We start from the raw sequence: 27,001 nt of genomic DNA on the forward strand, positions 1-27,001 counted from the left end.
CTTTCTTCCACTCCCTGGTCAGGAATGATCAGAGACCATGGGGCAAAGACCACAGTGCTTTACTTCTTGTCGGAACAGAATGGATAAATGCGGAGCCAGTCAGCCTTCAGGGAGGGCAGGGCTGGGAGAGTAGGGGGCTCAGGCCACCAGTTCCGGCTCTGGCTCCATCCACGTCCTACCTCTCAGGCTGGGCTTTGTTGACTAGTCTGTAGGTCCTTCGAGGGGAGGGAGGAGGCCAGGCACGGTGAGCCAGCGGGGGCTCAGTGTCGGGGTGCCCATCAGGTCATCAGCCCCCACTTCTGACAGACTCATCTGTCATGACTCCAGCATAACCGGGGCAACTGCCTACACTTGCCACCTGTAGGTGAAGGAAATGGTTCAGTCATGAGTTGGAACAATATTGATTATTGTGGTGATCTGGGTGCTGGAGGACGAGCCTCCCCTCGGGAGGCTCGAAGGCAACTCTGAGCAAGTGACAAGAAGCTGAAGGGGGAAGAGCTGGTGCAAGGGTCCGCAGGGGGGACCTCCCCCCACCCCTACACAGAGGAGCCCTAGCTTGTGTGTCATTCATGTGTTCAGCAAACATTTATTGTGCACCTACTCTGTGCCAGGCAGTGATCTAGGCACTGAGAACACAGTTGGGAGCAAGAATGGATAAAATCCCTGCCCTAGTAGAGCTTTCTAGTGGGGGAGACCGACAATGAGGAAAAGAACTAAGTCAAGCGCACATACAGTGATGTGTCAGACAGTGATGCATGCTATGAAGAAAAGTAAAGCAAGGAAAGATGCAGGGAGACCCAGGAGCTGAGGGCATCCTCATGGCAGTGACTAGAGGGGCCTCAGTGAGGAGGTGAGGGGGGAGCCACATGGACATCTGGAGGAAGGGTGTTCCAGGCATAAGGAACAGTCAGTGCAAAGGCCCTGAGGCAGAAGTAGACAGGTGGGGTTAACGGAGAGCAGGAAGGCCAGGGGGCTGGGCCAAAGCAAATGAGGGGGATCTTAGAAAACAAAGGGGACTTCAGAAAACAGCCCTCTCCCATCTCCTGGCTGCCACCCTTACCTACACCTCCCTGTCCCTCTGGACTCACCTCCTACCCCTCTCCCGCTCACACTGCCCCAGCCACCCTAGCCTCTCCCCGTGGTTACTGCAACAAGCTAAGCTCATTCCTGCATCTGGGGCTTTGCACTTGCTGCTCCCTCTACCTGCTTTTTTTTTTTTTTTTTTTTTTTGCAGTACACAGGCCTCTCACTGTTGTGGCCTCTCCCGTTGCAGAGCACAGGCTCCAGACGCGCAGGCTCAGCGGCCTAGCTGCTCTGAGGCATGTGGGATCTTCCCGGACCAGGGCATGAACCCGTGTCCCCTGCATCGGCAGGCAGACTCTCAACCACTGCGCCACCAGGGAAGCCCCTTAATCTGTAACATTTTTTAAACTTCTTTAAAAATTAGTTTCTCTACTTGTTAATCTCCCTTTGCCCCCCTTCCCTGCTCGACACTGGGCCCTGGGAGGCTGACTTGAGGGGCCGCAGCCCACAGGCCCTGGAGGGAGAGAGGAGGGCAGGAGGAGAGAGAGGCTGAGGTATCCGATCCCCTCGACCCCTGCCCTGCTCCCTCCCGGTGGGCTTACCAGGAGGCATGGCTGGAAACCTCTCTCTGAAGCCACAGTTCCTGCCTGGGGCCCCCTCCTCCACTTCCATCTCTCATCAGGCCCTGGCGCAGCCATTACCTCTCCTCACTCATGCAGCCCGGGGCCATCAAAGCTTCCCGCTATTGCTAATCCTGGGGAGCTGCACCATCGCATTCCCCTGCCACTGCCATGTGAACAAGCACAGGCTAGCCTGCTGGAGGAGAAGACCACCGGGTGAAGAACTGAGGTGCCCATAGAAGCAGAGCTCCCTGCTGACCTGCGGCTGACCTCAGACGCGTGAATAAATCCAGCTGCAACCAGAAGAACCGTCCAGCTGAGCCCAGCCTAAGTTTCCAAATTGCAGAATTGAGAACTCAGTAAATGATTATCATCTTAAACCACTGAACTCTGGGGAGGCTTATATGGATATGCCTCCTTTAAAACAACCTTGCTCAGGGGCCTTCAAGAACCTACCCTCCGTCAGAGTCCAAGCCAAGGCCTCTTCCCTCCCAGTCCTGATGTCCCTCCCCCCCAGCGCCCGTTCTCACTGGTGAGGATGACGATGCCGGTGATGAACAGCACGGCTGCCACCAACAGCCCCCGTTTCCGGAGGGTGCTCTCGTCTGCAGAGAGAGAAATGGAGGTGTGTGGTGAGAGGGGCGTGCACCCTCCTCTCCCCACAGCCTCCCATGGGTAACTTACCATAGGAGAAGGGGTCGTCCTCGCTTGAACCTGGAGGGGACAGAAGGGAGCACAGGTTTGTGGAGTGAATCGGTGAGTGAGAGTCAGAGTCAGAGCGGAGACACCTGGGTCTCAGCCTTGGTGCACTTAGAGCAAAACTGAAGTCCTTACTCAGCACACAGTCTGGTTCCCATCACCTCTAACATTTTCTCCTCACTTGCCCCCTCACTCACTGTGCTCCACCGCTCCCCCCACCCCCCGCTGGTGACCATGCAGACCCTTTCTCACCCCAGGGCCTTTGCACTGGCTGCTCCTGCTGCCTGAAGCTCCCTTCCCCAGATGTCCACATGGCTCCCCCTCAGCTCCTTCTCAGTGAGTCTCCCTGGCCCTTTACAGAAAATACTCTCCAGTCATTCTCTCACCCTAACCCTGCTTCATTTTTCTTTTTTTTTCCTTTTTTTCTTCGTTTTTCTCGATAGCAGTTTAAAACCACCTGATATATAGTTATTATGATTCTTATTTATTGTCTCTCTCTCCCCATGAAAACGTTTCCTTCATTAGGGAAGAGATTTTTGTCTGTCTCATTCACTGCTGTACCCCTGGCACCTAGAGCAGTGCCCAGCACACAATAAATGCTCAATGAGTATTGCTTGAACGAATGAATGAACTCTCTATATGACCCGTGGGTGTATCATTTCCATCTGTTCACTGGGGTTGGCTGGACAGGAAGTGGAAGATAAGACCGGGAGGGGAAGAATCAAGGTGCCCCTACAAACCAAGCTCCCTGCTGACCCCAACCTGATCTCCAATGCACAAGTAAGTCCAGCTGAGACCAGAGAAGCACCCAGCCAAGCCCAGACTAAACTTCTAAATTGCAGACTTGGCAGCTACATAAACGGTTGTCATTTTTTTTTTTTTTTTTTTTTTTTTTTTTTTGGTTATGTCTGGTCTTAGTTGTGGCACGTGGGATCTTCACTGTGGCATGCAGGCTCTTTTAGTTGCGACACGTGGGCTCTTTTAGTTGTGGCATGCGGGAACTAGTTCCCTGACCAGGGATTGAATCGGGCCCCCTGCGTTGGGAGCGTGAACTCTTAACCCCTGGCCCACCAGGCAAGTCTCTAAATGATTGTCATTATAAGCCATTGGGTTTTTGGGTCATCGGCATGCAGCACTCACTTATGCATTCATTCATCTATTCAGACATTTATTGTGTGTCTACCCTGTACCCACCCACAAGAACACCAGCCCTGAAGTCAGGTATTCGCCTGACACCTGTTTACTGAGCACTATTCTGTGCTGGGCAGTACTGAGGCGCTAAAAACACACAGTGAGTAGGAAATAGCCTGTGTCCAGCCTGGGAAAGGAGTTACTGACCAGTCTGCCTGAGGGCGGGGTCCCTCTTGACGTTTTTGCCTGGGAGTCGGGTCTTGGGGGGCGTGGGGCCTTGAGTGGGATCAGCAGAGAGAATGGCCAGAAGATGGTGGAGGGCAGGAGTGAGCCGTGGAGGGAAACAAGAGACAACTGAACGTCTGCGTCCGGGAGAAGCCCCTCTCCCACGCCTACCTTCAGGGCGCAGGCCAGGTATCCCCGCCTCCCACCCACAGAGGCAGCCAGGCGTGGCAGCTATAGAAATACTGCAGTAAGCCTGCACCCCCCTGATTAGGACCAGCAGCTCCGACTCCCGAGGAACCCCGGGCTCCTCTCCTAGGACCTCCCGGACCACCCCGTGATCAGGAATAAAGGGTTACATCTGTCAGAGCCAGACAGGGGCCTCCAGAGCCCTGACCCAGTTACAGAGCCTGGAGACACTTGTTAGAAAACATGTTGAATTTTGCCTCTGCTCCCAGACCAAACACCAGAGGGTTCCTCTCTTTAAAAAAAAAAAAAAAAAAAAATCAATACTCAAGGAAAGACCTGCCCCTCTGGCACTGAGAAATGTCCTCAGTGAGGTGGCCATCCCTGACTGATGCCCCGGTGTGAAGCCAGCAAGCAGAGAAGCCGCCTCAGGAACTGGCTCCCCAGGCCAGCCTCAGCACCTCGTTTCCTAAATATGAACCGACAGCCAAGGATTACGAGATGTTCAGGAAACCTTTTTCCAAGAAAAGGGATAAGCCAGATCAAGGGTAAAGATGGAGGGACCACAGGAAATGTAATAAAAGGACAGCCTCAGTGGTATGTGGTGCTCATGCCCCGCCCCCCGGCCCTCACCCCGGCCACCCCGGTGTGTGGGAACCTGGGCTCAAATTCTGGTTCTGCCACTTTGCACTGTGTGGCCTACGGCCAGCCAAGTAACCTCTCTGGGCCTCAGTTCCCTTCCCTGTAAAATGGGGTACCGACAGTTCCTCCCACATAGGGTAGCTGTCAGCAGTGAACGAGTGACCACGTGAAAGCTTAGCACAGTGTCCCGCGTGGAGCAAACCCTCAGCACGTAGTTGCTATTGTCTACTTGGCTCTCACTCCTCCCTTCTTCTGGCAACAGTCCCCTTTCTTTGGGGGGAAATGTTCCTGCTTCCCCAGACCATCTGGGTCTCCTATTGTAACCCAGCCACAAGGGGGAGCATGTGACCCAGTCTCACCTTTCCCTACCTTTCAAATTCCAAGTAGGGCTTTTTTTTTTCTTTTCTTTTCTTTTTTTTTTTTTTCTTTTTGCGGTATGCGGGCCTCTCACTGTTGTGGCCTCTCCCGTTGCGGAGCACAGGCTCCGGACGCGCAGGCTCAGCGGCCATGGCTCACGGGCCCAGCCGCTCCGCGGCATATGGGATCCTCCCAGACCGGGGCACGAACCCGTATCCCCTGCATCGGCAGGCGGACTCTCAACCACTGCGCCACCAGGGAGGCCCCCAAGTAGGGCTTTTGAGTGGATGCGAGGAGAAGGAAGTTCTGAGCTGGCCACCTCCTTGCCAGGTGGAAAACAAGCTCCAGTGCAAGAGAGACAAAGATGAAGAAGGGAGAGAGGCTCTGGGGGCGCTGGGCTCAGCAGTGCCTTTTACCACTTGGCTCCTTGACCCCCCTCGACCCAGTAGAATTTCCATCACGTATAACCAGGAACATGGAATACCACATAGGGTAACGCAGGTCAGCAAGGACTCAGAGTAAGTGAATCCGGAGATGTGAAGATGTTTTCTCATTTGGAAAATGTGGAAACAGCTGCTACACCCCCAAACCCCTCTGTTGTACAAAATAAAAAAGCTCCCTTCCCCAAGACACCGTATTTCCATCTCTTGTAAAATTGTTTTAATAGACAGATTCTTTCAGAATGAGATGCTTTACTGCCATCACTGGGAAGTTGTAACAATGATAAAGAAATCTACAAGGAGAATGGTGTGACCTTCTAGGTAGTGCTCTTGTGCAGTGCCCAGTCTGAGCAACCGTGCATGCAACTCAGCCTGCGAGTGGCCTAATCTATAGTACTTTCCAGTGGGGGCTGCCTCTCAAATATGGACCATCACGCAGTAATTAGAGACCCCCTGTTACCTTTATTTCTGCTCATCCCCCTTTCCCACGCCTCTGGTAACATTAACTCACTTGTCCTGAGGGGAGCCACCTCTTCCCTGACTCTTGGTCTATGCAGATCAGACATGGGGCACAGACTCAGGGCCTGACCAGTCAGAGCTGTTCATTTCCCAGGCTCCCATTGGTCAGGCATGGGCACATAGCCCCAGCTGGCCAATGAGAGTCAACTCTAGGCCTTTCAGCTAGAGATGCACTCTAGCTGCTGAGTTTGTAGCCTAAACTTAGAGCTACGGGACCACCTTGTCACTAAGAGGGGAAAAACTGCTTGAGAATGAAGACAACAGAGCTGAGAGAGGAAGCAAGTCAGTCGTGATGACAGTGCTTGAGCTCTTTGACCCAGCTGTGCCTGAAATTGGTGCCTCTGTACTTTACAGAGCGTATATCTCTAATACATCTTTTTTTTTTTTTTCCAGTTGGGTTTTCTGAGTTTTGCAACTGAACAGCTCTGGCTCTAACATTAAGAAGATCTACACCAATGAAACACCTACAGGTACATTTCCCGCACCAGCCCTTCGAAGGGATCTGAATAAAGAGGGTTCCTGAGTCTACCAAGTTTGGAAAACGCTGCAAACTAGATGCTCCCTCTTGGGATGCCTGCTACAAACAAGCTTTATTACGACTCCGAGAAGTCCTGCCAGATAGAAACGTGTTTAACTTTAACTCAGAGTTTCCCAAATACCTTTGACCGCAAACCGAGAAAATTTTTTGAAAAATGTATTAATTCCCCAAACGGGTGCTCTGAGAAACGTACTCAGGGAAATGCCGACCTAGATGGAGAATTAAACACAACTCATATGTTGCTGTTCTAGTCCCAGGCTCTACCTTGCGTCCTGCTCTTGTCTGTCCCCGGACCTGTTGTTAGAAGCACATCCATTTCCGTCGGTTGCTGGGTGTGCATCTCCATTTGGTTTGGGGTTGCTTCTACTCAGGTCGGAAGAGAAAGGAGGGGGAGGGTGAGAAAGAAGCGAATCAGGGACCTGCAGAAAGCAGCAAGGGGCCCTCTGCCCTCCTCAAGTTGGCAAAAATCAAAGACATCCATGTACAAGTGCTGCTGTGGGGATGAGAGAAGGGGACTGTCTCACACGCCGCTGGTGGCAGGGCAAATCAGTGTGCCTTTGCCCCACCGTGTCGTGGGTAAACTTTAGAGCCAGGTTCCTGGACCCTCATCCTAGTCGTGTCACTGACTTTCTGTGACACCTTGGGTGAGTTGCTCTGAGCCTCCTGTAAAGCGAAGATAATGCTCATTTCTACCTCAGAGGGTTTGTGTGAGGATTGAATGAGTGAACGCGGGTGAAATATTTAGAACCGTGACCGGCACTTAATTTGTGCTGTAAGTGCTCAAGAAGGAGGGGACAGGCTTGCTCATGTGGCACTGCGAGCAACAGGAAGAACTGGAAGCAACCAAGATACCCATCAAGATGGGCATGGCTTCATCAGCTGTGCACCGGCACCCTGCAGAATGCCACGCAGTGAAAAAGACCAACATGGATGCTTCTATAGGACTGTGGGAAGAGCTTCCAAACACATTATTGCAGGGGGGAAAAAAAGCAAGTTGCTGAACAACAGTCATACAATATCCTTAAGCTCCCACAATGACACCTCCTAATTAGTATATTTTTCCCAGTTAATACACATGTGATGCAGTATCACTGGGGAACGACTCCCAGTACAACACTAACGGTGGGGACCTCTCAGAGAGGGAGAAGAGAATGAGAATGGGGAGTGGATGAAGGGATTTCATCTTGCCTGCAATTTTCTTTTTATTTCCAAGGAGAACGTGTCTATGTACCACTAAACATGAATGGACAAAATTGGTGAACACTTTTTCAATGATGTTACATTCCAAGAAAGAGTGAAAGAAATGATTTGAAAATTCAAAAAAGGAAAAAGATAAAGAGATAAAAGGAAGAAAATGAAGGGGTTGGCATACAAGGAGTTTCTGGGGTGTCTGCAAAACTCTATTCCTTGACCTGGGTGATGGTTCCATGGGTCCAACTTAGAGTAATTTAAGTTGTACACTTACGGTTTTTATATTTTTCCATAGGCATGTTATTTTCCATGATTTCAAACAATTTTTACAAGAAGTGAATGGAGTTAGCTGGCTGCCCCACGACAAAGTAAACCAGGGGATTCAGCACTGGGGGACTGAAATGGGTAATCAAGGACCCAGAGTGTCGGAGGAAGAGGGGCAACAATGTCTGTCCCAGGCCCACCTCCCCACCCTCTGCCCCTGCCCCACTCATTACCAGCCTGCAGGGTTGAAGTCTGAGGAGTGGGCTGGAGTTCTGGGTGGACGGTGTCTGGAGTCCGGAAACAGGAAGAGAAAAGAGAGAAGATGCAGAGAAGGCGCATGGATGGAGGTACAGGGGGATTTCCATAGCAACTCAACTTTGATGTCATGGAAACAAATTAATCCAGCCATTTGCTAACTGCCCAAATGGGATGCCAGTATCTCCCTGGTCTCAGGCCCTCCCCTCCCACAGGTGTCTTTTCCCCTACTCAGCACCCACCCACGTCTGGTAAGAGCCCCCTGAACTTCCTTTGGGGAACCATCCTTCCCTGACTGTCAGTCCACTTGGTTCAATGGGCCTGGCACCAACCCTGTTGGAAGTTAAACATGAGACCCGGGTCTGGCCAATCAGTTTTCTATGCCTCTGGCCACAATGATCAGCTCACAGGTGGGTGTGTGACCTGAGCCTGGTCAATGACACTCAGTTCTGGGGCATTTGCTGGATTGGGGAAGGGGAAATTCTCTTTCCTCTGGATTCTTAGCAGGTAGGATAGAAGCTCCAGGTCTCTATGGGCCATCTTTGCTCCATAAAAGGAGAATCTGCCTGAAAATGAAGCCATCACAGAGAAAACGGAACCAGGAGATGGAGACAGGTTCCTGATAGCATAATTTGAGCCTAGATGGAGCCATGCCTGAAGGTTTATCCCTGGACCTTTCAGTTACACAAATCCAAACAATCCCGTTTGGTCCAAGTATGAGATTTTTGTTGCCATTGTTATTTGCAATGACAGGATCTTGACAGACCTGTCCCTTTCTCCTCACCTGGGGCTGGAGTCAGGACCTGAACGTTCTCAGTGACTGGGTCTGCTAGAGTAATGGATGTGGCCTCCTCCAATGTCTGTCCTGGGAAATCAAGGATGAGAAGTCAGGGAGGAGCCTCTGGTCCCCCTTCTCTCACTGAAACCCCTACCCTGCCCTCCCTCCTGAAACTTTGGGGGATAACCAGGAAGTCCTGTCCGCTGGTGGAGCAGCAGACAGATGTGTGATTGATCAGCTTTGGTGGAAGTGTTTTAAGAAATGCTAATGCCCAGCACCCTACCTGCAGCTGCCTCTCCCTACCCATCCTTGTGGGATGAGAGAGGCAGTTTAACCTAGGAGCCCAGGTGCTAGACTCAGCCAGGGCCCTGATCTCAAAATCTGTTCCCAATAACTTCCTTGCTGTGTGTCCTGGAGCAAGTGAAACCCCTCTCTGAGCCTCGGCTGCCTCATCTGCAAAGTGGGGATAATACTTGAATCTACTACTCAGGACTGTGGAGAGGGTGAAACGAGATGGAGGTGGGAATGGTCTCCCGCACTGCTTAACATGCAGTCAGTGCTGGATAGAGCCACTGCCCCCCACCCTGGCCCAGCCTCCATGCTCTCCCTCCTGGACCATCACACAGCCTCCTCCCTGGTCTCCCTGCCCCCTTCCCGCCCCTACAGTCTGCTCCCCACACACAGCCAGAGGGAACCCGTGAACCCCTGAGTCAGATCAGGGCCCTCCTCTGGCTGCATCTCACTCCTAGTAAGAGCCGAAGTCCTCACCTGGCCCATAAGTCCCCCCTCCACCCGGTCCCCTGTCACCTCTCTGACCTCTCCTCTTACCACCCTGCCCCTTCCCACCCTAACCCTAACCCAAACCCTAACCCGAACCCTGGCCTGCCGGCTGTCACTCACATTCTCCAGACAGCACTCGTTCCTTACATACCTGCTTGGCTTGTCCCCTCCTCTCCTTCAAGTGTCTGCCCAAATGTCACCTTCTGGCGAGGTCTTACCTGATCACCCTATTTAAACAATCCTCATTTCTCTCCTCTGTTTTTCTCTATAGCACTTTTCACCTTCTAGCATACTATATAATTTACTGATGTGTCAGTTACTGTGTGTCTTTCCAACTGGAATGTGAGCTCCTGTTTTATGCCATTGCTGTTTCCCCAGTGCCTAGTATAGGATTTGCTCAGTGAACGCTTGTTGAATGACTGAATGAACACAGGAAAACCATTTTATCAAAGAGAAATGGGGCAGCTTCAGTGCAGTTTGCACTGGGTTCCAGGGTTGTAGCCCAGCCTCTCCATTCACTAGCCTCTGGCACAGGGCACTTTCCTTCACTGAGCCTCCGTTTCCTCATCTGTAAAATGGTCATGACAACAGCATCATAGAGTAGAGCTGAAGCTGAAACAAGCACCTGTCATGTAGAAAGCACCTGCCAAGGCCCGCCACAGGTACTGCCTTCAGAACATACTTATCAGGTAAGGGTGAGACATCTCCAACTCCCGGACTGGCCCCAGCTCACTCTTTTCCCTAATCATATATCACCCGGGGATCCAAGGGAGCTGCTCTGCTGTGAGTCCGGTGTTCCTGGCTGCCAAGTAGGAAACCGACACCCATCTCCCCGCCAAATCAAACTCCGCTGAGTCCTTCTTGGAGGTGAAATGGAAGATGCTCAGCAGGACAGGCCCGGGCCAGACTCGTTGGAAGCAGCCACCCAGGTCTGAGGTATCTAAACAGGGTGTAACCTTGGCCCCCTTATTGGGGCCCCCACTTCCTGGTGCCAGCTCAAGAGGGGACTGAGGACACAGGACAGAGCATCCAAATTCACCAGCCTCCCACCCAGCAACAGTGGGGCTGAGGGCTCTGCAGCACGGTGGAGTCAAGGGCTGGGCCTTACCTCTGGTGGGGAGAATCAGGCCAGCGAAGACCAGGAGACACAGGCGACCAAAGGGCGACATCTACAGAGCAAGCCAGAGCTGGGGTCAGCCATGATGTCAGTGAGGCGGGCCCAGGGCAACCCCTGGGGACCCTGCAGCCCCCTTCCTTACCCTGAGCAGGCACCTCTGGCTTCCAAGACCCCTGCCAGGGTCTTCGGCTTCGGGAAGGAGGGCCAGGGGGAGGGTCTCAGAAGTGGGGATCGCCGGCAGTCACTCCCTCTTTCCCTCTGCAGGTCCCCAAAGAAAACAAGAAGCATCAGACCAAACGAGGCTTCAAGTAGCAGCCACTGCACAGGGCTGAGGCAGAGAAGCACTCAAGGGCCAGCCAGGACGGACCGTGCAGGGCAAGGGGAGGGATCTGGGGCACCGGAGTAGATCTGAGGACCTCGGTCCCTCCCTCTGGGGCCGTCCTCAGAGCAGAGGAGTCAGCCACGAGGGGGAAAGAGGAAGAGTGAGTAATGTGCTCCGGATCTCAGAGGAAAAAGTGAGCTGGTGTTAGGGGCCTCCCTGCAGGGACAATAGAGCAGGATGCTGGGCAGATCTGGGAGGGTGAGAGGGATGGAGGCGAGCTGGGGAGACTGAGGCAGGAGGAGAGAAGCAGTGCCCACACGGTGGTACTGGAGAGCCGGAGGGACAGTGAGCATGAATGGGGGGGAGCGGGGTGCGGAGAGGCGCCAAGAAGATCGCTCTCTACCCACCTGAGCCCGGCCCCTGGGCAGAGGCGAGCGGACAGAGGAGGATCGGAGGAGAGGCTCACGTCAGAGCTGGGGGTCCCGAGCCGGCAGCCTCGTGCGGAGCGGGCAGCTGCAGTGGCTGAGTCCAGGCGGAGGGTGTGGCCAGGGGAGCGCTGGCGGGCGGGGACCGAGACGGGCTCAGTCATTTCCTCTTGGGTTTCCTGGCTTCAGAGCCCGGGGTGGGAGCAGGAGGGGGAGACGTTGAGGGCTACTGGGGGGCTGGGGTGAGAGGCTGGGCGGAGGCCTCCACCACCACCACCACCCACCCCCGGCCTAGGGGAGGGTGGGGGTGGGGGACAGCAGGGTGGGCAGGTCTGGGCGGGGTGGGACTCCTGTGGGGAGGGAGGGAGAGCGGGAGAGGGCTCTACTCTGGGGTCTCGGGGATGAGGAGGCAAGGGGCAGCTGGGGGCGGTGGCGCTGAGGGAGGGAAGGGACGCTTGAGGGGCTCTGAGAGAGAAGGCGGGCACTGTGGCACTGCGGGAGGGGAGGGAGAGGAAGGGGGGAAACCTGGGGACGGGGGAGAGAGCTCCCCAGGTTCAGCTTTGTCCCCTCCCCCGTTTTGTCCCCACAGATGAGAACACACAGACAGAACAGGGGGAAAAACCAAATGCACATTTATTAAGCTCAAGACATAGACGCTGAGGGTGCGGGGAGCAGGGAGGTGCCGGGGAGTGGCACACAGGGATTGTGGGGAGCTGAGGGTGGACTCCCGGGACCCCAGGAGCTGGAAGCCTGAGCCCCTGGGTCTGGGATGCAGACGGGCTTTTTGGGGGGTCGTAACTGCCAAGGCCTGGGGAGGTGCAGCGGCTCCAGCCTTGGAGTAGGTGGGACGGCTCATTCAGGGGAGCGCTCCCTGGGCAAGGCTGGGGTCCCCACCGCCTCCACCCGGTCCTCAGGCTCCCGCACTCAGGCAGGGACAGTAGTGGAGGTGCCCAGGGCTGGTCTACACGCCGCCACCTCCAGGGGCTGGGGTGAGAGGGAGTGAGAGAGAGAGAGAGAGCCATGGAGCTTCAGCGGGCAGCAAGAGGGGTGGAGGCAGCCCCCCCCGCCCCAGGGCCCCTTCATGGAAGTCAGATCTCCAGACTGTCTCCCCAGAGCTGCTAGCCCTGGGAAGTTGTCTTGCCTCCCTGCATCCTAATATCTGGTCCATAGAGGGACACCTTTGGGGCTTTTGTCCTGTCCCACAGGACACTGTCATGAGAGGAACACATCTGTGATGAGGGCGAAGACCCCTGGCCCAGCCTGGGCTTTTCTGGGGTGTCCCCCCACCAGAAAAGGAGTCTCCATCCCTCTCCCGTGCTCCCAACGTCCTCCTATACCCCCACTCCTTTCCAACACACCATCTCTGGAACATCTGGATACAACAGGAATTCCCATGTCTCCCACCCACTTGGGCCCATCATTCAAGTGGAATGGGTCAGAATTCTGTACATATTCTTAGGCTGTGGCCAGGTACCCAGGCCAACCATACCCCCGCCATCATCCACAAAGTGACCCATTAATGTTCTTAAATCTCATTAAATAAACGTGAAACTAAACACATGAAATTCCACATCAAATCCTCCAAATATGGAGTACCGCAAGGCCAATTTTTTTAGTTCTAAAAACTTTATAAGAGGCAGAGAGATTCCCATCTCTGATTTTTTAAAAGTCCCTGGAAAGGACACAGTTCCACTAAAAACAGGTCGAGATATTTTTACATAATTAAAATTAACACCCCCAAGGAGTCACAATCTTTCATCTACATGCTTACCCCCTCCTACATCCTACATCTATCTACCTGCACTCACTCTCCCCCTCCTCCCCCTCCACCCCTCCCCCTCCCCCCTTCACCCCACCCCCTCCCACATTCCACCCTCCTCCTCCATTCTCCACCCCTTCTACAAACTCCTTCCCCCTCTTCCTCTATCCCCTCCTATACTCCTCTCCTGCACCCTTCACCTCCTCTTACACCCCCATTCTCTTCACTCTTTATCCTATACATTCCATCTTCCCATCCTCACATTCATATTCTCTCCTCTATTCTCTCTTTCCCAATATCTTTTTTTTTTTGCGGTACGAGGGCCTCTCACTGTCACAGCGCAGGCTCAGAGGCCATGGCTCACGGGCCCAGCTGCTCCGTGGAATGTGGGATCCTCCCGGACCGGGGCACGAACCCGCGCCCCCTGCATCGGCAGGCAGACTCTCAACCACTGCGCCACCAGGGAAGCCCTCCAATATCAATTTTTAAAACCTGTATTCTATATGTCTCTCCTTTTGTTTTTTGATACAATTATTCACAAGCCTGCCTTCCTTCCTCCCTCCCTTTTTCTCAGTCATTTCATCCTAGATCTTCCCAGCTGAACAGTAAAGTCTGGAAAACATTCTATCTTCCTGCCTTCTCTAGTGCTCAACTCTGCCTTCATTCTGACTGCCAACATCCTTTTCCCACGTGGACCCCTCTCTCCACAGGCTGTGGCTTTCTCATCTGGGGAATTAGTTCATCCTTGCTTTTATGAGATTAGGTACTTGTTTCTGGGCAGTTTCAAGGACTCTTTAGGACATTTCACATCCCGCTAACTTCATGTTTTAACATGTTTGATCGGCAGGGTCTCAGCTCCATCGTTGGTGGCCCCATTCTTAGGGACATCCAGTGCAGTTTCCCCTCTGACTCCCCTCCCTGCTCCCACCCATCTTCCCAGAGCCACAGCCTTTCACACCCTCACCTGAGGAGGGAAGCTCCGACTTACAGGATTTGCATGTTGGGCTGTGGAAGCAAAGATGAGAGAGAAAAGCATAAAGAGGCTCAATTGCGCAGGCTTTCTGGGAAACACCTAGCAGGCCCTGGGGGCCCTTCTGTGTGGCAGCACCCCAGCGCCCCAGGCTGCTCCCACCCCGCCCCGCCTCTCCCCACGGCTGCCGGACCTCTCAGACCTGGAGTCCGCCTTCCTGCACTTCACCTTCTTGCCTGTTAGGACAGAGACAGAACAGAACAAGGAGACAGGACATAAGGGTCTGGACAAGAGCCAGCAGGGGAACTGTAGGTGCCCAGGACTTTGGAGCCCAAGAAGGGGTCACACTTACTGATGATGATGAGGATGCCCAGCAGGAACAATATGGTAGCCAGAGTCATGCCCACGGTCTGGACAGTATCATAGTCTGGGGAAGATTTTGGAGGACATCAAAGTGGGGGCAGCACCTCAGCTCCCCTGGAGCCTTGGCCTGGGTTCAAGGCTGCAGGCTCCTCCAGTGGGTCAACGTGAGGATCAAGTGCATGGCCTTGGGCATTGGGTGCTCCCCTTAACCTCTCCTCTTTACCCTTCTCTGGATTCTTTGGCCATAGATATCGATATAGATATGACCTTCCTCTATTGCATATATATATATATATATATATATATATATATATATATATATATATATATATATATGTATATATATATATGTATATGTATATTTTTCAGCAAATAACCTTCTCTGTGGTCTCTCTGTCACCCATCCCCCTACTCATCCCTCCAGCCATAGGGATACTGTTAACACCTGAGTCTGAGCAGGGTCTTCCTGAGTTCAGAGCACACCACTCCACCCCCTCCCACTTCCACTGCATTGCAAGGAAAAGCCAAAGTCCTCCCCACAGCCCGTGAGGCCCTGTACCATCTAGTTCCTATCCCTTCTCAGAGCTCATCCCACTCCACTCTCCTCCTCAATCCCCTACTCCAAGCACACCAGTCTCCCTGCAGTTCCTAGAGCCTATCAGGCATGGTCCTACCTCAGGGCTTTTGCACTTGCTGGGCCCTCTGCCTGAAAGCTCCTCCGCCAAATATCCCTCCCTTACCAACTTCTGGGCTTTATTCAAATGTTAGTGACACATTCTCTGGCTGTCTCATTTAGAATTTTCCATGCTCTCCTCAACATTTCCTAATCTCATTCTTTCTTTTATTTTCCTTCATAAGAATTATTCTTGTCTAGTATGCTGTAGTAAACATTTATCAAAATATTAATTTATAAAGCATCCACTCCGTACCAGCAGCAGCCCAGGCCCCCGCCCTCAGGGAGTTGTCGTTCATATAGTGATAAACAAAAGAAAACCAAAAAACTCAGTCATGTGACCATGGCTAGATGTGGGTGTAGTCCCCCTTGCTGCGGAGTCAGGAGGGCTTCTCCTAGTAGACAGTCATTATTTGATCTGAGGCCTGAAGAAGAAAAAGGAGCTGTGTGGAGAGCCAGAGGACGAGTATTCTGGCAGAGGGAACAGTAAGTGCAAAGGCCCTGAGGCAGGAAAGAACTTGGTGTATGGAGAAGTGGTATGAGTGAGCAATGGGAGAGGGCAGGAGGGTATTTAGAGGGGGAACTGCGGTCAGTTCTGCTAGACCTGGAGTAATTTTTTGAGCTTCAATGCTGTGGGGAAGATTTAATGATATCATCCAAGTAACTCTTTTCCACAGTCCTTATAGGTAGGAACCATTACTATTCTTTATTTACAGAAGGGCCCAGAGAGGCAAAGTTCCTTGCTCAAGGCCACACAGCCAGTGAATGGATAAGCCAGGATTCAAATCCCGACAGCCTGGTGTCAGAGTTGTCTGCTTCTCTGATGATCCCAGTACACCAGCCCAGAGCGCTGGTGAAGGCTAAAGAGGGTCCATAGAGGGTACCCCCTCCCCAAGTCTGACTCGACCCTCCATGAGCCCAGCTGATGTGAATTATATCCACATGGTCACATGGCCAGTGGGCCAGCACGTAGCATGTAGCCATAGCTGAAGCCACTTCCGCAGTGACCCATGGGGATCTACAGCCACCCCTCCATCCAGCCCCAGGGTACCCTCATCACAGAATCTGCCACTCACCGTAGTAAAATGGGTCAGGTTCCTGAGGAACTGTGGCAAGAAGGCAGAGAAAGAAAGAGAGGGGGAAAAAATTTCAGCAATGAGCTTCTTAACATTTTTGAGAATTCTGATGGGGCCACTGGTCCAGTGGTTTCTGTGTAGAAATCAGATAATGAGACCTCTTGCTCTGGATGATGTAGCCTCATGGCCAGACACAAAGCTTAAAGAGAGGAGCATAGGCTGGATTCCAGCCCCCACTCATTCCATTGCTCGATACCTTCCCTTGTACAGTGTACAACCTACCTAACCATACATGGCGGTCCTGGTCCTAGCCCCCCGTGGAGGTCTAATGCAAGCATGGACTCATTTCCTGAAATACACATATATACTCCCATTTGCATATGATGCTGAGACTCCAGTCCCACTGCTGAGTGGACTGCTGAGTGTATCGGCTTCCCCTGAACACTCCCTGAAACTTCTCAGCCATCTGAGAGCTCCAAAAGGCAGGCACTGTGGCTACTGCTCTCATCCACTTGCTCCTGCCACCAAATCCAGCAGAGCAGAGCTGTCCAAAATTGTATATTATATTATATTTATTAATTATATTATATCATACTATATTTTATATATATATCCTATATTACTTATTTCTCAGACATCAATTTAAAGATTCAAAATTGACTTTGTAATAGCTTTCCCAGTGTGTGTGTATATGCACGCATATATATGTAGCTGTACCACATAAAACATATTCATCCATTGGAAGACTCACTCTGATTTCATAAATGTTAACATGTGGATAAAACGTGTGTGTGTCTGTGTGTCTGTGGATTTACTTTTCCCCAGCTCCCACCTCCCTGTCTCAAACTATATTCCCCTTCAGAAGAGCTCAGAACATCCTTCCCATTCAGGAAACCCATGCTGATGCTTCCCTAATTCCTCTGACAGCTTTTAGTACACTCTGCCTTGATTAGAGCACAATTCTGCAAAACAAGCACCACTAGGGGAGCGGGGGTGGGGGTTATCAAGAGTGCCAGGGAGATGCCAGATGTTGTCATTAATGTTCTTCCCCTATCCAGGCTCAGGAAGGATGGCTACCTTGAGGTTGGGAAGGGGGACATATGACTAATTCAGGCCAATGAACTGTAAGTCCCGTCTGCAGCATTTAAGTGCCCACACAAGAGCTCTCTTTTGCCTTTGGCCTGGTGATATGAATGCTCAAGATCGTGGCTTCTCCAGTTTTCTTTGGTGAGTAGAGACCCCCCCAGTTGACCTGTGGTGGCCATATAGTCTAAATGAGAAATCTACCTTCATTGTGAGAAGCCACTGAGATTTTTGGTACTATTTGTTACCACAGCATACTCTAGTTTAAACTGACTCATGCAGGTGGCACCCAGGCAAGACCCTGATTAGCACTGATTCACAGTGTGTAAGTTCACCCCTCTCAGTTCCCTGTCCAATCTTCAAAGAGCAAGTCTTAAATAGGAGCTGATGTGACTCTACACTTTCCAACCCTTGTTAATCTCCCAAGATAAAACAGGCCTTGGGTTCAGGGCCTTCAGCAGGCAACAATATCTAAATAGACTGTTATGACGTTATTTGCTTTTCTCCTTTATTTATTTATCTAAGCAGCATTTGATAGCACTGAGTCCATGCCAGGCTCTCTTCTAAGCACTTTACAGATATTAACACACTTATCTTCACAGCAGCTCTCTGATATAGGTGCTGTCTTCATTCTCATGCCACAAAAGAGGAACACTGAAGCTCAGAAAAGTGAAGTCACTTGTTTAAGATCATTTTAATACTTGCCTTCAGTGTAAGACCAAAAAAAATTCCTGATTTTCCATTTGTGGTGGCAGTATAAAATAAAGCTAACAAAGTTTTTTAAAAGTTAATTCTTTGAAGGAAAAATGTTAAATAAATATCAGTGTGGGGAACATTTGGACAGGGCAAAAATCATGAAGGTGGTACTCATAAGCATCAAGATGGGGAAACATTATTTTAGAGCCATCTGTGCTCTGTCTTAGCTCCCCTACCAGATGGAGAGTAAATTTATTGGACTCATCTCTACTGTTAATCCTGGCATTTATAAAGTTTTTCAAAGAAATTTTCTAGAATGAATGAATGAATGGATGAATGAATGAATGAGCTCCTACTAGGCTGCAGGGAGACTGCATCAGAGGTGGAGCAGTTGAATTATCCTGCTTTTGTCTCCTGTGTTTCCACACATCCTGCCTCCCCAAACCATCAGAGAAGCCCAGTGGGTGAGAGCCTGCCCCAGAATCCTCTTTGGTTCCTCCCTGGGTGCTCCTTGCTCCATGCAGAAGTGCCTCTTCTGGTCTCTGCTGCCCCAGCAATCTGGGTCCTCAGGACGAGGCTGAGCTAAGGGTGGAGCCAGGAGGCAGGAGAAGGAATGTGCACCACTCCTGGCCAGTTGCCAAGGAGACATCAGGAAGGAGGTGGTTACTATGGCAACTGGGGCATCTTGAGAGGTGAAGAGAGGTGATGCGTCTGGGTACCCCAGGCTGGATAGGGTCCTGTGTGGGACTTGGGGGTTGGGTTTCTAACTCTGGGGCCAACCTTGACTGCCTCTGCTCCCTTTGTACCTCCTATTGTTGCCTCTGCAGGACTGGCTTCTGGCCAAGCGGAGGGTCCTTCTTAGGGATAGGGACCCAGACCTAGCTGTGCTCCTGCATCTTCTTTCTGTGTGTCCCCAACATATCCTCCTGCTCTCTGATGGGGTGGGGGATGGGGGGATGCGGGAGCCATCCCCCGCCCCAAAACAATCCATTCATTCATTCATTCATTTCATTAAGTGGTTTGCAACAGGCAACATGCATTTTCTCCCCCGGGGTTTCCCAAGACCTGTGCTCCCATCTCCTGCTGTGACTGGAGAAGAGGTGCGGGGAGGTGGGGGCATCTGTCCTCCCACCTCTGCCCGACTGCTGTCATCGATCCTGCTAACCACCATCTCCGCGAAAGGAAGCACTAGGCTCCCGCCAGGCTTGCTGCCTCAGCCCTGCCCCCCCTCCCTAGGGTGGCTTCCAGCCTCTGCAGCCGCCCCCCCCACCCCCCCGCCCTGCTTCAAATTCTGCAGATATGGCTCAGTGCAGCAGCCCCTGCCTCCCGGGAAAGCAGGCAGGGAAGGAGAGATCAGAGTGGAATTGGGGTTCCCTTCACTTGCCAGAGGTTCCTCAGCACCGCTGGCCTCTCCCCTGGCCCTGCTCTCAGCGCTGGAGACCCTCCCTCGCCCACCTCTCCCCCACCATGGACGTATCCTTCCCCTTGCTCCTCTGCAGAAGCAGGCTCAAGAAAGGGGGCTGTTGGGGGGGTGAGTACTTCGGGGGTGCATAATTGGGCTAATGGTGTGAAATGTAAATCTCTGTGTGGGCGATGGAGGTAGGGAGGGACATCTGTGTGCACACCCAAGTGCACCTTTCGGACCAGACAACACCCCGAATGTGGGCTGGGAAGGAGGGTCCTGACACCCACCCCTGCCCATGGGGGCTCACTGCAGTGGTACGGGCCCCACCCTGTGTCACCCCCCCCTTCTCTTTTCCATTTCCCTCTCACGCTGTGGGTCCATCTCTCTCTCTCTCCTCCTCTGTGTCTTTATGCCTCCCTCTCCATAGTTGCCTCAGGCCCTCTATCTCTCAGTCTCTATCTCTTTCAGGCTCTCTGTCAGTCTCTTTCTATATTCCTTTCGGTCTCCCTCTCTCTTGCTCTCTCTGTCTCTCTCCGTCTCTCTCTCACTTCCTCCAGCTCCTATCTTTCCCTCTTTCTCCCTGCTTCCCACTGAACCTGCCTGTCACAGATTTCAGGAAACACCCACCGTAGGTGCCAGCACTAGGAAAAAAAGAGGCATATGGACCCCCTCCCCATACCCTCCGCAGAGACCCTGAAATCTGCGAGAACCTCTGTGGCTGCAGATCCACCCGCTCCCACCTTCGAAACCCATCTCTTCGAGTCCACTACCACCGCTGTGCTGGACCAGCCACCCGGTTGCTATAGCTACCGGTCCGAGCATCCTTTCTCCCGGGATTGCCGCTCTCCAACCACGGGTCCCGCACAGGACCGAAACCACCGGGAGAGGGTGTCCAAGAGGCCTGGAGGGGTGCCAAGGGGTGCACTGCAGGGGCCTCCGCCCATGGCAGGAAGGGACATCCCCTTCCCCATTCCCCTCCCCTTCCAGTACTGGAATCTCCCCAGATCCTCTCTCCTAAGCTCTAAAATCCCGGAGCCCCCCTGCGCCCTCTCCCCAGGCGGCGCTCACCCTTTGTGGTGACCTGGGTCGGGGTCGCCATGCCAAGCCGGAGCAGGGGGCGGCTGGATGCCGAGGCGGTGAAGGCGCGGCTGCAGCAGCTGGAATCGGGACGGACTGTTGTCGGGGGGGAGATGGGGGGAGCCCTGGTGTGGAGGGGGCCGTAGCCAATGGGGGCCCGGAGAGCCCGCCCCCGTCCCGGCCACCCCCGCCCCCGCCCCCGCCCACTGCCGACGTCCCCGCCCTTTCCCCAAGGGTGGGGGCGCCCTCTGCCGGGGCCAAGGGGGCACCCAGGCTTTCCGCGCGAAGGGACTGACAGATCCACACCGCTCTGTCAAGACAGAAAAGCACGTTTTATTGGAAATCTGAGCGGCAGACAGCAGTCTGTGGGGGCAGGGCTGGGGAAGAGGACAGTCCAGATGGAGGTGGGCGCGCGGAAGGTGGGTGGGAGGCGTCAGATGCCAGGGGAATTCTGTGTGGGTGAAAAGGGTAAGAGGCAGGAGAGCCCTCCAAGCCCCCTATCCCAGCCCTTCGCCCCCTCCTCCTCCTCCCCCCCTCCCTCCTCCAGCCTAGTCAGAGCTGCAGGACCTGGCTGGCTTCCATCGCACCAGGTGTCTCTACCGCCTGCGGGTGGACAGACCTAAGGAGGAACACATAGAGTTCGGATAGCAGGAGGGGCGCCCCAGCTCCTCTGGAAGGTGGGAGCACAGCAGGGCAACTCCCCGACCTCGGGTTTCAGATCAAGCCCCCCGCTCCACGTGCCCACGGAGGACCAGGAAAGGGGTTCTTGGAACCAGCTCGCATCCCCAAACACCCGAAGTCTCCCCAAACTCACGGCGGATTGAGCTGCGGAAAGTTCCCTCCTCTTCATCCGGTTCGCCAGTCCTGAGAAAGGAGATGCAGAAGGAATTGGGGATGGAAAAGGAGAGAGGCAGCTACACCCGGGAAACCCCAGTGCAGCCCCCATTTCACAGACTTGTGTACTGAGACCCAGAGATGGGCGAGGAGCAGGTTCCGGGCCGCCAGAAAATCCAGTGCACCCAGGAGCAGCTTAAGTGTTTGGCAGGAGGCACTCCAAGCCGGTAACAGCGAGTACCTCCCCGAGTGCTGGAGAAGGAACTAGAATTTGGAAGAGGAGGTATAGCCAAAGTGACTTGAGGGCAGATTGCCTCCTGGAGACGGCCTAGGCTAGAAACCCAGAGCCTTCATCTTGCAGTTGAGCGATCTGGGGCGTGTGACCACCTTCCTGTGCCTCGGTTTTCTCATCTGTAAAATGAGGTTAATAACAGCACCTGCCTTATAGAGATGGTGTGAGGGGTAAATAACACATCATGAAACAGCATCCTGCACGTGGGACACACCCAATAAATACTACCTTTATTTATAATAACATCTACAAGTATCTTAATACCGACAAGGTATTCATACATCGCCTGGGCTTTACATTTTTATTTAAGGATGAATCAGAGAGCTAGAAACAGGACTCCGAGCGAAACTGGGCCGCCAAGTGAGGTGATCTCATTTCGCCGCGGCTCTTTCTTTCACAGCACTTATCGCGCTTCGTGATTTTATATTTGTGGGTCTGTTGGAGCCCATCGCCACCGCCCCCACTGGGCTGGAAGCTCAGCCAGGCAGGGAGGGCAGTTAATTCGTGGCTTGGTCCCAAGGCCTGGCTTGGGGCTGGGCACGTAGTAGGTGCTTGATACATATTTGCCGAGGGGTCTCTCTGGCTCTGGATTGAGTGGACTTCCGGCCTCACCCCCAATGCTCCTTCAGAGTGGGAGTAGATGAGTGAGAGCCCAGAGAGGCTTCTTACCTCTGCTGCTGGTTGAATTTGCACCGGCATCTTCTGCCTGTGGGTGGGGGCGTGGGGAGGAGTGCGCTGAGATTACGCTCTACGCGGCACAGCGAGCCAGAGCTCGCGCTCCCTAGGGCTGGAGCGGCGGGGGCGGGGGGGAGGGGCAGGAACAGGGGGTTGCTGGGCCTGCAGTAGAGACGCGGCTGGCCCGAGGGAGGAGTAGAGGGGCAGGGCGGAGCCTAGGGCAGGGAAAGGGGAGGGGCAGAAACAGGGGCGGGGCCGAGGGCGGGGACGTAAACGGGGCGGGCCCGGGGGGCGGTGATAGAAACGGGGGCGGGGCCGAGGGCGGAGTAGAAGGGGCGGGGCCTAGGGCTGCAATAGGGGAGGGGCATAAACGGGGCGGAGCCGAGGGCGGGGGCAGGGGGGCAGAAATAAGGGCGGAGCCAAGGGCTCTGATAGGGGCGGGGTTGGAGGCGGAGCGGGGACTGGACGGGGTTGGGACAGACACCCGCAGATTCGCGGCTGGAGTCAGGGTAGGGGTACTCACTCAAGATGATGAGTATGCCCAGGATGAAGAGGATCCCAGCGATGATGAGGCCTCCGATCCGCAGGGACTGGTAGTCTGTGGGCAGCGAGGAGGAGCGTGAATGCAGGGAGGGGAGGAGGAAGGATAGTAGAGGGGCAGAATGGGGAGGAAGGGGCAAGGAGGAAGGATGGGGAAGAGGAAAGGAGGTCAATGAGAGGAGAAGGTAGAGATGTGGGAGAAGGGGGATCGGGGAGAAGAGAGGATGTAAAGAAAAGGGAGGGGAGGAGGTGGGCAAGGCAAGGAGGAGGGAGGAGACAAGCGAGTAGGGAAGGATGAGGGAGAGGATCAGGGAGAGGAGAAAGGCAGGTGGCAGCAGAGGATGAGCCATAAGAGGTAAAAGGAGAAAGAATCAGAGATACAGAGAGGGATGAAACAGACAGAGACCAACAGAGAGACGGAGACAGAGGGAGACCAAGACAGAAAGAGTCGGAGAGCCAGATCAAGAGAAAGAGAGACAATGAGAATGACAGAGACATAAACACTGAGAGTCTAGAGATAGATGGAGACAGAAACAGAGAGAGGTGTGGGGAGGGGAGGAATGAGGAGAGGACAGGCTAACCCAGCCCAGCACCCCCCCAACTCCCAAAGAAAGGTGCCCCTCCCTCCCTCACCATAGGTGAATGGGTCGTGTTCCTGTGGCACTTCTGGAAAGAGAGAAAGAAATCAGGGTCGGATGCTTCATGGGATCCTGGACAAGGAGGGGCATAAACAGACCTTTTGGGGGTTTTACATTCCTGGGCCGAGAGTCTGGAGACTGTTGCCTACCCTCTCTGGGTCTTAGCTGCCCCGCTGCACTGTCCTGGGTGGAGCAGCAGGCACCTAACTGCCTCAGCTCTCCAGCTCATTACAGGTTGTCTCTGATTCCGTCATTCACAGGCCTCCATCCCACCCTCCACCTTTGCCTGACCTGGGGCATCCTCTCCCCTCCCCCAGATGCCAGCCTGTGACTGAACCCCACGTGAGACCCCAATTTCCTGGTGCCTCAACTGACTCAGTTCAGATTGGAGCCTCCAACTTGTTTCTCTTGCAGGGTTTCCCCTACCCTTGCCACCCCTGGGGCTGAAGTGGGTAGTGGGCTGCCTTCCCCGGACTCACCTGCGTTGACCATGGCGAGGAGACCCACACAAAGAACCAAGATGTGGCTGAGAGATGCCATTGTCCTGGGGGACACCAAGGGTCAGGAAAACTGTACCCTCGTTCCCCCACCTTTGGGGCCTGAACTCTCTTCAGGGGACTGTCTCTGATAAGTCAGAGACAGTCCAGGGACTTAATTTCAAAAGTGTCCATCATCCAGCTTGGTCGCCCTGAGAAACAGAGGCACCCTCCTGCTTCACCGGGACACAGCATCACGAAAACAACCCACACAATGGGGATCACAGAGCAGCAAGGACAGGGGTGAGACACACACACAGTCCACAGGGACCTCCCGCAGGCCAGGGCCGTCCCCACAGCAGGCCCCAGATTCCCCATGCCTACCCTGGCGGGGGAGAGCAGGATGCCTTGCCCCACCCAGGTGGAGAGAGAGACACACTGCCAGGGACGAGGCAGCCAGGACATGCCCAAGGGCCCACCTGCCCGCACACCACGGCCTCACCGTGTCCGTAATATCCCAGCTCTCCTGCCCTCAGCCGCTGGCCCGCTCTCTGCCTGACCCTGGGTATAAATATCTCCCATTTCACCCTGGAGGAATTTGCCTCGCACAGGCCACCATGGCAACAGCCTTCCTCCCCCCTCTTGGGGGTCATGCACAACCCTGCCCGGGTGAGGCTGGGCTGCCACATTGCCATGGGCTGCCCCCCGTGGGAAAGGCCACCCCTTCTCCTCTCCTAGAAGAGAAGAGAACAGGAAAAACGTCCCCTTTGCCTGCCTCTGGGTGACATCTTTCACGAACGGACAACACCAGGCGAGTGACATGAGGCCCAGGCCAGCGGGGCTGAGAGATAGAAGACAGATGCCAGGGGCAGGAACGCACGCACACATGCACACACGCGCACACACACACAGTGGGGCTGGAATGGAGGCGACGCCCACTCCCCAAACTTCTGGTTGGAGCAGGACATGGGGTGGAGACCCAGGCACACGTTACTCCTCATCTGGGCCTCCTGCACCCCCAAACAATGACGCAACCCGACCTACACCCTACACACGTGAGTGTCCAAAACCCACACCCAGCCAGGGTGCACGTGCCACAGCAGGAGCAGGGAGGAGCTGCACCCACACTCCCACCCCTGGGAGAACCCCAACGTCCCAACCACACTCCCTTCCTCTTGGGTCTGGCCTGCCTGGGAAGCCACTCCTGTTCCCAAAATAGGCGGCCCAGCCAGGCCAGGGGTGAGGCCTGGAGGGGAGGGGCAGGGGACGCTCACCCCAGTCAGGCTGTCCCCTGCCGAAAGAAGGCCCCAAACGTCCGGCTGTGCCCTGGGGCCGAGCACTTTGGACCCCCTGGCCCAAAGCTGGCCGCGCTGCCCTCAGCCGTCTCCCCTCCCCGCCCCACCCCACCCCTACCCTCCCCAACCGGCAGCTGTAACTGGAGCCGGGCTGGAGGGGGGCCAGGGGGCGGCCCCCAGCCCAGACCGCCCTGGCCCGCTAGGTTAACTCTCTCAGCTCAGAGGGAGGAATCGTAGGCAGCCAGCCGTGGGGAAAGCTGGAGAGAGGAGGTGCCGGCAGGGAGGACTGTATTACAGGCGCAGAAACACACACACACACACTCACACGTGAGCCTCAGGCACACTTCAGAGGACTTCTGAGCTGGGAGGGCAGGGTGGGTGTCAATGATTTTCCACGCTGCTCCCTGGGAATTAGGCCCAGCCTGGGCTTAAGGTCACCTGGCCTGAGTACCTAGGAGTCCACTGACCCCTGACCCCAGGGTCCTGCGGGGCCCTTGTCAGCACCACAGGGCTGTTTGGAGGGCATTTCAGCGTGTATGTAGGTTGTCTTCTACTGACTGTGAGGTCCCCCAGGGGTACACACCACACCACACACACACACACACACACACACGCACACACACAGAAACCCAAAGACCTGGATAAACAGGCACAAAACAAGACAAATACATGCATGTACATACATCCAAATTCAGAATAACACACCCATAGAGAAACCCAAAGGCACTCAACAGCACTTCTTACACCAGTCACAAAACACCAAGACAAACACATTTGTATACACACAAAACACACACGTGTTCATTGAGATGGATGCCCATATAGAGGCACAAAGACACAACCACACAACTGTGCACTCTTACAAATGGTCACAAAGATACACACTCTTGCGAGGACAATGCTGACAAATGTCTGTACAGAAACACACCAACACATGCACACTAAACATAAATACATTCAAAGGCACCGCCACAGCCAGCACTCCTACACAATCTCAGGCATGTGAAGGCACACAAACTGTGTACATTTGTACACAGACGCACACACACATTTATATGGGCTCATGGAGAAGCAGAAAAACTGTCAAGGACACAGGCATACAACCAACCACGCTGTGGTTTCATAACCATAAAAACAGACAGACAGACACACACACACACACACATCCTCATGCACTGGCAAACAGGCACACAGCTGGTCATACAGTTGCAGACATACAGGCCTACGCTCTGTGTTCACACACTTGGAGACACCACCAAATGTGCGCTGATGTGTTTAGCCCAGAACCTCCCCATCCCTGAGCTCATGTGACCCCTAAAACCCCCTGGAGGACAGCATACCTGGCGTCCTCATGGGTGGACCAGGTTACCAGGCACTGCTGACAGAGAAAAGGGGGATCAGCTCTGGGATCTGCCATTCCTAGTTGTGAGAGCTCGAGCAGCCCAAGAGACCTCTCTGTGCCTTGGTTTCCCATCCTACAAAATGGAGAAATCACTAAGGTAATACATATCACCCTGGGCCAGGCTCAGAGGTCTCTGAACCTGACATTGTCTTTTTTTAAAATATTTATTTACTTATTTATTACTATTTATTTGGTTGTGCTGCGTCTTAGTTGCAGCTCAAGAGCCCCTTAGTTGTGG

The 27,001-nt window shown here is 53.8% G+C and overlaps 2 protein-coding genes and 1 pseudogene across 10 annotated transcripts; 1 reads left to right on the forward strand and 2 right to left on the reverse strand.

The window, feature by feature from the left end:
* Positions 1 to 43: 43 nt before the first annotated feature.
* Positions 44 to 10,991, reverse strand: FXYD5 (FXYD domain containing ion transport regulator 5). 3 transcript variants are annotated; one of them, XM_060084997.1, is made up of 10 exons: positions 10,905 to 10,991; positions 10,754 to 10,814; positions 8,872 to 8,952; positions 8,066 to 8,119; positions 6,642 to 6,740; positions 3,681 to 3,749; positions 2,328 to 2,357; positions 2,174 to 2,248; positions 1,903 to 1,970; positions 44 to 358 (listed from the first exon to the last, which is right to left on the reverse strand). In XM_060084997.1, the coding sequence occupies exons 2-9, from the start codon at positions 10,812 to 10,814 to the stop codon at positions 1,915 to 1,917; spliced, it is 525 nt and encodes a 174-aa protein (XP_059940980.1). In that variant the 5' UTR covers positions 10,905 to 10,991; the 3' UTR covers positions 44 to 358; positions 1,903 to 1,914. The 3 variants fall into 3 exon arrangements, with proteins under 3 accessions (XP_059940980.1, XP_059940983.1, XP_059940982.1); XM_060085000.1 differs by lacking the exon at positions 3,681 to 3,749; XM_060084999.1 differs by lacking the exon at positions 1,903 to 1,970.
* On the reverse strand, positions 10,932 to 25,435 carry FXYD1 (FXYD domain containing ion transport regulator 1). 7 transcript variants are annotated; one of them, XR_009530656.1, is made up of 13 exons: positions 25,341 to 25,426; positions 24,070 to 24,134; positions 23,586 to 23,618; positions 22,936 to 23,010; positions 22,407 to 22,443; positions 21,426 to 21,475; positions 20,603 to 20,707; positions 16,351 to 16,380; positions 14,591 to 14,665; positions 14,441 to 14,474; positions 14,233 to 14,273; positions 11,492 to 11,640; positions 10,932 to 11,020 (listed from the first exon to the last, which is right to left on the reverse strand). XR_009530656.1 is itself a non-coding variant. In XM_060084993.1 (12 exons), the coding sequence occupies exons 2-12, from the start codon at positions 24,128 to 24,130 to the stop codon at positions 11,670 to 11,672; spliced, it is 573 nt and encodes a 190-aa protein (XP_059940976.1). In that variant the 5' UTR covers positions 24,131 to 24,134; positions 25,341 to 25,435; the 3' UTR covers positions 11,557 to 11,669. The 7 variants fall into 7 exon arrangements, 3 of the variants coding, with proteins under 3 accessions (XP_059940976.1, XP_059940977.1, XP_059940975.1); XR_009530655.1 differs by having other exon boundaries at positions 14,432 to 14,474; XR_009530657.1 differs by having other exon boundaries at positions 14,257 to 14,273; positions 14,432 to 14,474; positions 25,341 to 25,425.
* LOC132479602 (nascent polypeptide-associated complex subunit alpha, muscle-specific form-like) lies at positions 24,887 to 25,598 on the forward strand (annotated as a pseudogene).
* The last annotated feature ends 1,403 nt before the right edge of the window (positions 25,599 to 27,001 follow it).

This window comes from Mesoplodon densirostris, chromosome 19 (genome assembly GCF_025265405.1).
Source record: "Mesoplodon densirostris isolate mMesDen1 chromosome 19, mMesDen1 primary haplotype, whole genome shotgun sequence".
In the NCBI taxonomy this organism is placed as follows: domain Eukaryota; kingdom Metazoa; phylum Chordata; class Mammalia; order Artiodactyla; family Ziphiidae; genus Mesoplodon; species Mesoplodon densirostris.